At 37.6% G+C, this 9,390-nt stretch overlaps 1 protein-coding gene across 1 annotated transcript in view; it reads right to left on the bottom strand.

Moving 5' to 3' along the window:
- Positions 1-5,431: 5,431 nt before the first annotated feature.
- LOC126237039 (uncharacterized) overlaps positions 5,432-9,390 on the bottom strand; it is a 190,110-nt gene continuing 186,151 nt past the window's right edge. Inside the window, exon 10 of the mRNA XM_049946800.1 lies at positions 5,432-7,452. Coding sequence (XP_049802757.1) covers positions 6,763-7,452 — 690 coding nt within the window. The 3' untranslated portion in view covers positions 5,432-6,762. The remainder of the gene's footprint in view (positions 7,453-9,390) is intronic.

Genomic DNA, 9,390 nt, shown 5'->3' with positions numbered 1-9,390 from the left:
ACCAGAGGAGGGGATGGTCTGATGCAAAGGGGGGGGGGGGAGGAATCCCCCCCTGCAAATCGCACACTGCTGCTGCAACACCTACAGACTGTGACCTGCTCGATCTGTGGTATGTGTTTATGTACCAATAGAGCCAACCACTGGGGCCAATAAAAGATCAGCTGCAGGCTGCTGTTAGCAGCAAAAATTTTTTTCTATTCCATAATTTTATGATGATCTCAGGCTACTCTTTACTATAAAGTATGAGGTTCTTTTGACTGCATTTGACAAGACAGTGTGTGAGAAACAGCACGCTGTACATCTACATCTGCATGATTACTCTGCAATTCGCATTTAAGTGCTTGGCAGAGGGTTCATCGAACCACAATCATACTATCTCTCTACCATTCCACTCCCGAACAGCGCGCGGGAAAAACGAACACCTAAACCTTTCTGTTCGAGCTCCGATTTCTCTTATTTTATGTTGATGATCATTCCTACCTATGTAGGTTGGGCTCAACAAAATATTTTCGCATTCGGAAGAGAAAGTTGGTGACTGAAATTTCGTAAATAGATCTCGCCGCGACGAAAAACGTCTTTGCTTTAATGACTTCCGTCCCAACTCGCGTATCATATCTGCCACTCTCTCTCCCCTATTACGTGATAATACAAAATGAGCTGCCCTTTTTTGCACCCTTTCGATGCCCTCTGTCAATCCCACCAGGTAAGGATCCCACACAGCGCAGCAATATTCTAACAGAGGATGAACGAGTGTAGTGTAAGCTGTCTCTTTAGTGGACTTGTTGCATCTTCTAAGTGTCCTGCCAATGAAACGCAACCTTTGGCTCGCCTTCCCCACAATATTATCTATGTGGTCTTTCCAACTGAAGTTGTTCGTAATTTTAACACCCAGGCACTTAGTTGAATTGACAGCCTTGAGAATTGTACTATTTATCGAGTAATCGAATTCCAATGGATTTCTTTTGATACTCATGTGGATCACCTCACACTTTTCGTAATTTAGCGTCAACTGCCACCTGCCACACCATACAGCAATCTTTTCTAAATCGCTTTGCAACTGAAACTGGTCTTCGGATGACCTTACTAGACGGTAAATTACAGCATCATCTGCGAACAACCAAAGAGAGTTCTCAGATTGTCACCCAGGTCATTTATATAGATCAGGAACAGCAGAGGTCCCAGGACGCTTCCCTGGGGAACACCTGATATCACTTCAGTTTTACTCGATGATTTGCCGTCTATTACTACGAACTGCGACCTTCCTGACAGGAAATCACGAATCCAGTCACACAACTGAGACGATACCCCATAGGCCCGCAGCTGGATTAGAAGTCGCTTGCGACAAACGGTGTCGAAAGCTTTCCGGAAATCTAGAAATACGGAATCGACTTGAGATCCCCTGTAGATAGCGGCCATTACTTCGTGCGAATAAAGAGCTAGCTGCGTTGCACAAGAACGATGTTTTCTGAAACCATGCTGATTACGTATCAATAGATCGTTCCCTTCGAGGTGATTCATAATGTTTGAATACAGTATATGCTCCAAAACCCTACTGCAAACCGACGTCAATGATATAGGTCTGTAATTCGATGGATTACTCCTACTGCCCTTCTTAAACACTGGTGCGATCTGCGCAATTTTCCCATCTGTAGGTACAGATCTATCGGTGAGCGAGCAGTTGTATATGATTGCTAAGTAGGGAGCTATTGTATCAGCGTAATCTTAAAGGAACCTAATCGATATACAATCTGGACCTGAAGACTTGCCGTATCGAGCGATTTGAGTTTCTTCGCAACCCTTAAGGTATCTACTTCTAAGAAACTCATGCTAGCAGCTGTTCGTGTTTCAGATTCTGCAATATTCCATTCGTCTTCCCTGGTGAAGGGAGTGATGATGAGGCATATTTTACACTACAGGGTTCACTGAATACACAGATCTGCCAAATTTGGGATACTGTTAAAATGCATATTGCGCATGACGAGCCATTACACTCACCTTATGTGATTGTGTAGTGTGGACTCACAAACACTTTTATTCTCAATCCGTTCTTCTTTGAAGTGTATACTTCCAGAAAGCTTGTCAGGAGTACTGTGACATTTGCATGTAATTCCTGTTTTGGAAGAGCGCAACTGTGGGGAACATCTCATGTTACTAGCCTAGTGAAAGATCTGCTTAATGTAACCTTCCACGAATGTGTTATCTCCAAAGGACATCCAGATGCATGGCCTGCAAGATCACCTAATCCAAACCCAGGCGACACTTTGGTTCTGGGGATATCTAAATGAACGCATTTACCAGGGGCAATTACGGTCTCTACCTTATCTGAAAGCCAGTATACAGGAAAATGTTGCTCAGATTCCACCGGAGCTGTTGCAAGCAACTGTTAATCACACCGTTTTACAAATGCAGCATTTCATCGTAGTCTCTGGTGCTCATATTGAACAAATTGTGTAAGAAGTGGTTAATAATGAAATCAACATTTGTCTTTCACACTTCTTTGACCTTTTCTACCCATGTCCCATTACTGTCAAATACATACATAACATTTCTATACGTCTTTCTTGCATTCAAAGCACAGGTTTGCATGTGGTGGCCAAAATTTGAATTTTTTCCAGCATAAATCAGTTCCCCACTAACGCATTAGAATAGCTACCGAGGTCTGCTGCCATACGACAATTACAGCCCACACTGGACTTCTGTGAGTAGCTGGACTTTATAATTCTATGCACCTGGTATTTATAGCTGTGCATGTAAAGTTCAGCATGACAGTTTACGATTTAGATACATAAATTACAGACGGAATATTAATTACCTGATAGGGAACAAGAGTGTGGTGTTTTGCTCATAGAACCTGGTTGGTTTGTGGGATTAAAGGGACCAGACTGCTATGGTCATCGGTCCCACATAGAACCTGATAATAAGTCAATGCAGCACTCTTATTCCTGATAGCTTTCTTCATTTCAGCATAATTGCTGTATCCCACATTATTGACAATCTGCCTTTACATACACCTATCTAGGCGTGACCCTACACTCTTTACTTTCTGCCATTCCTTCAAAGGCTTCCAATAATTTCATTTATTGTGTGTGTTTCATACCCTCAAAGAGCTGTGTTCCAAACACAAATTTTCATTAATTTTTCTCTTACTAGATTGGCCACACAACTCCAGTCATTCTTCGGTCTCACTAGTCAGCCTCCTCCATCTTCTTTAGTCCACATATTCTGCTCCAGCTAGTCCCATCATACTCGCATCCTCTCTGATTCTCTCAATCCATCGCAGCTGTGGTCTTCCCCTCCGTTTGTTGCCTCTAATGTCTTCTTCCACCAGTGACTGGTGATCTGGCCTTCTTGACACATTACGTGCCATATCAATTCAGTCTCCACTCACTGATTTTTATTTTCAAACGTTAGTAGCTGTCATTTTTTACAGAAATATCCTTTGCCTCGAGGAGTCCTCGATGCTATTGCTTTTTTGCATTGATCTTTATTTATTGTTTACTTCCAACATAGCACAATCCCTCCACCTATTCTAGTCTCTTTTCTACATCTACAATTTAACTGTGCAGCATGCCCGTCAACTATGCACACAGTTACCTTCACTTTTTCATTTATATGCATATTACAGAATTAGTTTGTGAAACATCTGAGTCAGTTCTTGTTCATTTTGACGACCATTACTATTGTCAGTGAACTGTGCTACACTGATTTTCTCTTCAGGGTGAACAACTCCCACATTCACCCGTTAAGACCCGATTTTTTTTCTGGAGGAAGGAAAATTCTTTATGTGGCGATATTCTCAGGTGATTCTTTAATAATTTTAGATTTATAAAAAAATATATAGCCAGTTTCAAAATAGTTTGTACACTTGGCTTCATTTTATGGACTTAAATAACTAATTATGAAATATTCTCTATTTTAATGAATAGTGAAATGATCATTCAATAATTACCATGCAAAATAACAATAATATTAAATTATACAGTGGAATATAGCCAATCAACTACATCCATGTATTCTGGTGGTCACGAGCTGTTTGCTCTGCTACACTGACTTGCTCACAGTTTCATAGTAATGGCCAGCAGTTTGCAGCACTTGTGTATGATGGAAAGGTTGAACATTTGTAAATGTATACCTCAGGTTTCCACTGGGAAAAAAATACTTGTGTTGTGGCTAAGACATAGTAAAAGTCAATGTACACAATTGTAGCCAGAAGGTCTGAAAGAAGATAGTCCTTCACTCCTCTCATTTCTTTTTCTGTACACAAATGTCACCAGTGATGAGTAACCCTGGGTTATATTTTTCCGGATTTTGGTCATTTGTATCATTCTTCAATGCAGTTCTGTTTTGTGTAGAGAGAGTGGATTACTCTTCTAGCATCATTGACACCACACTACAGTATTGTTGAACAAGGATGTAAAATCAAATTATGACCTGAAAACTGTATGGTGCCCTGACAGGCACTAGGGGCTTTACTTTATTGCCTTTGCTTCATTCTGTCCACTGATGCAAGGAAATCTCACCTGTAGTGTCTGTTCTTATCTAACTACAATGTTTTTTCTCTTTTTTGAAAATTTAAAATTCATTTAATGTGTGCATAATAGATACAACATATATCATATCATGACAAGTTCCTTTGTCACACTGTTTGATGAAGTCAAAGAACCGGTCGCCCTACTTCCTACATGTATGTAGATAAAGAATAGTCAAGGTTTTTAACATCTTGTTGTCAAGGTATTACAGACTGAGCACAATTTATGTTAGACATAAATGGGGGAGGATATTGGAAACTGACCCAATTTAAAGAACTTTCAGTAATTTCAGATAATCATGGCAATACTAAATATAAATAACAGTTGAGTGTCTCAGCCTATGTACCACCTCTATTGGAGTAAGCACAAAAATATCACACACACACACACACACACACACACACACACACACACACACACACACACTGAGGCTGTAATACCCATTCATACTTAATATAAAACAACTTTAATCTTGAACTGCAGTTATAAAAAACTGCAAGGGAAGATGAGCTCTAACTTAGATCAAATCTTTAACTGCTGGGAGATGGAGTGCGGTGGAAAAACAGAAAATGGGCCAGTGTAAAAGAATTTTGGAATAAATCAAGGGAAAAATGGAAAGCCACTGATTAAAAATCTGTCAACAAAATATTTCCAAATTTTACTGTTTTTAAGTCGCAGAGGTAAGAAAAAAGTGTATCTGTTAAAGCATAGAATTTAGCATGCAAGAAAGACACTATTCCATGACCAGCCTATATGAAGTGCAATCCATGGTAACCTCTGCAAAAAATAGTACTATCCACACAGACAGTGACACAGAAGGGCAAAGGCTGATGGCTTCCACATATTTCCAAGATTCTTTCAACACTATACCCATTTAATATCATACAAGAACAAGACACAAATAAGAGTCATGCACCTTTTGTTTCAAAATCAGCTTACAGTCAATAATATATGACTGATACATGTCACATTTTGTGTATCATTATGCAGTATGCTGTTAGTTGTCACACTAGGTTCCAGAACAACAGCTTCAAGCTGCAATAACTTCCTGACTTCCAGTTTTTTCTGTGACTATGTTAAGCGAACATCTGTAACTGCTTTTTTTTTTCACTTTCACTGAAAGCAAATGTTTCAACAAAATATAGAATACAAGAATAGTTTTTAATAAACATTACAGTCTTTTGTAACAGCAACTTGAGTTGCATATGCATCACTCATTGCTTTTGAATTCTGTTTTCTACATGAGTCACATCATTTATTCCCACTCTACTATCTTTTAACATTTAAACAGCATACTTGAAAACAAACATAGATATAGGTGTGTGCATAAAATAAATAAATAACAAACTGTTATGCAGACAAATTTCATAAACTGCATCTCCAAACAGTAAAACAGTTGCAGGACTATTTCAACAATGTGTCATAACAAAATCATTACAGGACATGACTACACATAAGAATGGTGATTGTACAATAGTAATGACAATAGTGAACATAGTAAAGGATATGAGAAAATGAACATTCATGTTCTGATAAGTTACAACTAAAATTACATTTTCTGAGAAATATTAACAATTAACATTGTATGTGTATACAACACAATAAATACTTTTAAAAATGCATAATAAATTACTACAAAATTCAGGAAAGTACTTCAAATAGAGAGCAAATATTATACAAATATTACAATAAATGTAGCAAAAGAATTAATGGTAAAAGAACTAAATAAAAAATATATAAAGCTAAAACATGCCAATTTCATATAAGACTCAGCAGTTAAACAAAGAAAACTAAATTACAATCAAAATTTTATTTTAGCTGGCAGCATAGTATGTGCATATAAAACCTCTAAAACATTTTTACCATCATCATATTGTAAAAATTTATTTACCCTCTTAACATCATTAAAGGAATTACCCATTGAAAGCCATTTTGCAGGTGAGACAGAAGAATATACAGTAAAAGAATGATAGTGAAATACAGAAATGGAAGACAAACACAAAGTACAATGCTACTTCCCTCTCAACAATACAAATGTGTATATTTGTATAATGAACACTCTTTCACAAGACTTAAGTACATTACACATAAATCAGTCGTGAAAACATTTTCAACCCACTCTCACAAGTGTGCATATGTGTCACAGGAGTAACTCAGTAGGCTATAGCAATTTTTGTCCATTGCAAAAAAAATCTCTCACAAAAACAGATAAGCTTGCCACATTTCACATCATTCATCGAATAACACAAGTTCCACACAGGCGTGAAGGTCCTATGCAGTCATCGTGGCAAAAGGCTCCACATTTCTTACATATTATCATAGCTTTCAAATTGCAAGCACACGGAGATGTGTCACTTCTGTTCATAGAAACGTGATTATTGTGTGTCTGCTTAGAAACATGGGCCCTAACACCACCCTGTAATACAATCTGAGATTGTCCAACTATAGGATATGCCATATTTTCCCCATTGCTGGGTACTATGGTATAACTCTGCAACATACCGTCTGATGCTACATCACCATAAGCTAAATTAGGATTATCTTGCATCCTCTCTCTTCTAGTGACAGGTTGCATAGCTGGGTTTGGACAGTGTACCATAAATTGTTGTTCACTGTAATTGTTACCCAAGTACTCAGATGATGGTCCATTTTGCTGATCCACATCAACACTGGCTGGGCGGCCTCTGCCTATACCTCCACCAGCAGTAGTAGTACTGCCACCACTGCTTCCTGGTCTAACGATACCACATGCACCAATTTGATTCTGGTTATTGGATGGTGGCGCACTTGATGCACGTGGAGGAGCATTCTTTCTGTTCAGCATTACATGTGTTGTATCATGTTGCTGCTGATCCACACCTGCTCTCTGTACTAAAATGTATTGACCAACATGTCCAACTTGTGGCCCAGGACTTTCCACTATCTGTAATAATTACAACAGAAAAGAATTATTCATACTATTTTTTTTTCTTCTTAAAAGTGTGGACATGCTATTTTATGTAAATTTTGTTCAGACAAACTAAACTGTACAAAAGAGTAAAAAAGAAAAAAATAATGAATGGGAGAGTGGGAACACCGCCGCAATTCAGTTATTCCATAGTTTTTAAATCGTGGAGTAGATATCATCAGTAGTATAAGACCGATTTAGGGTAGCACGAACCCAATAAGGGCCACAGAAAATATGTTGGTTACATTTGTGTGTGATAGGCAGTGTGCTTAATAATTGTTGACTCTTGGTACTTGATGCAGAATCACATCTAATTGTAATTTAGAATTTATTTCCTAAACTGATGGCCTGCAAAATTAGTTGATTATGATTAGTCACCTGTTTCATCACTGGCAGTCTGTTACAAGTTAAGTGTTTGGCAGTCAAAAGTAAATTACAGTGCAGAATTCAATTTTTTGCAACATTTAGCACCATTACTGTAATATGGATTTATATTTGCCATGTAAAACAACATTGTTTTAAAATTGCTCTAGAAACAAAGCATGTTCCTCCAAGTACAGCTAAAATAACTCTAGTATTAAAGGTGTTATGATGTGCTGCTTGTTTATATTTTCTATGGTATTTATTGACAGTTTTTTTCCCAACATCTTGTAAGCACAAGTGGCTACAGTAAAAATTAGTAGGATGGAAGAAGCTGGAAAGCATGCCAACAATGCATTCATGGGAAGATATAACCTCAAGCCAGCAATAATGTAAGATGACTTTTGACAATCCCACACCTACATGCTAATGATATGTCAGAGTAACAATTGCATAAAGATGAGTTACAAAATACAGATAACAAACAGCACATCAAGAAGCTGCCATGAAAGCCTCAACAAAGTCATGTTATGAAATACAATGCCAGGTTATGAAATGCTTGCTACTGAAGCAACCTGAATAAAATTTATGTTCCACTGTGTTACCAAACACATAATAATGTTGTAAACAAATTTAAAGACTCCGATGGCAAAATTAATTTCACTTATAACTTAAACATTCTTGAGATAGCCAACAAAACCAGCTTTCCTTTCACATAAATATGATATGCACTTCAAAGGAAAAAGATGTTTTTGCATGAAAGGAATAATGGTTCTTGTGGTTAAATATACAGTATGATGCTGTACTTAGAAAATTATTGAACAAGACAGTGATGAAATGACATAAGTTCAAAAAGGGAACAGCGCCTTATACAGAGCGAGGATAGAGGGCAGGGAATATTTATTTTGTTGTATTAGCATGGAAATAGGGGTATTATTCTCTCTCTCTCTCTCTCTCTCTCTCTCTCTCTGTGTGTGTGTGTGTGTGTGTGTAAAGAGAATGATAATTAATTACTTAATGTATTCCTTAAATTAATTTAAAGTAATCTCCATATGCAAGACAATTTTTGAGCAATTTAAAGGTTGCAGAGGAGAGGGGACTTTTTAGAATAAGTCACCCTACCTTGACAGATTAGCATCAGTATCCAAATAACGTGCTGCCTGTCCCGACATTGCAATGCATGAAACTATTAATACTGTTATTTTCATAAGATATGTTGTTACACTATAGACTTTTTATTTTGCTGTATTTCAGGTTTGAAATTATCAGTTGTTTTCAAAAGGTAATATGGATGTATTCTGCATGCGCCCTTCAAATATTAGCTAACAAGTTTAGACCCATATGTACTTTAATTCCCATTTCCATCAGTCGTGAGGGTCAGAGGTGGCTTAATCTGGTAACAGCATAAAAATTCCAACAAATTTTACTTCAAATTCTTGAGGTACCCCATTGTAAAACTACTTTGGTGGACAGGTGTTATGTCTGGATGAAGATTAATCTTTTTCCTTCACCCCCTGCCCCTCCCCCAATCCAGCAGGAACCTCATGTATTCTT

The sequence above is a fragment of the Schistocerca nitens genome, chromosome 2, assembly GCF_023898315.1.
Source record: "Schistocerca nitens isolate TAMUIC-IGC-003100 chromosome 2, iqSchNite1.1, whole genome shotgun sequence".
NCBI lineage: Eukaryota > Metazoa > Arthropoda > Insecta > Orthoptera > Acrididae > Schistocerca > Schistocerca nitens.
The sequence above is the reverse complement of the archived record's forward strand: the minus strand, read 5'-3'. Positions and strand labels throughout refer to the sequence as shown.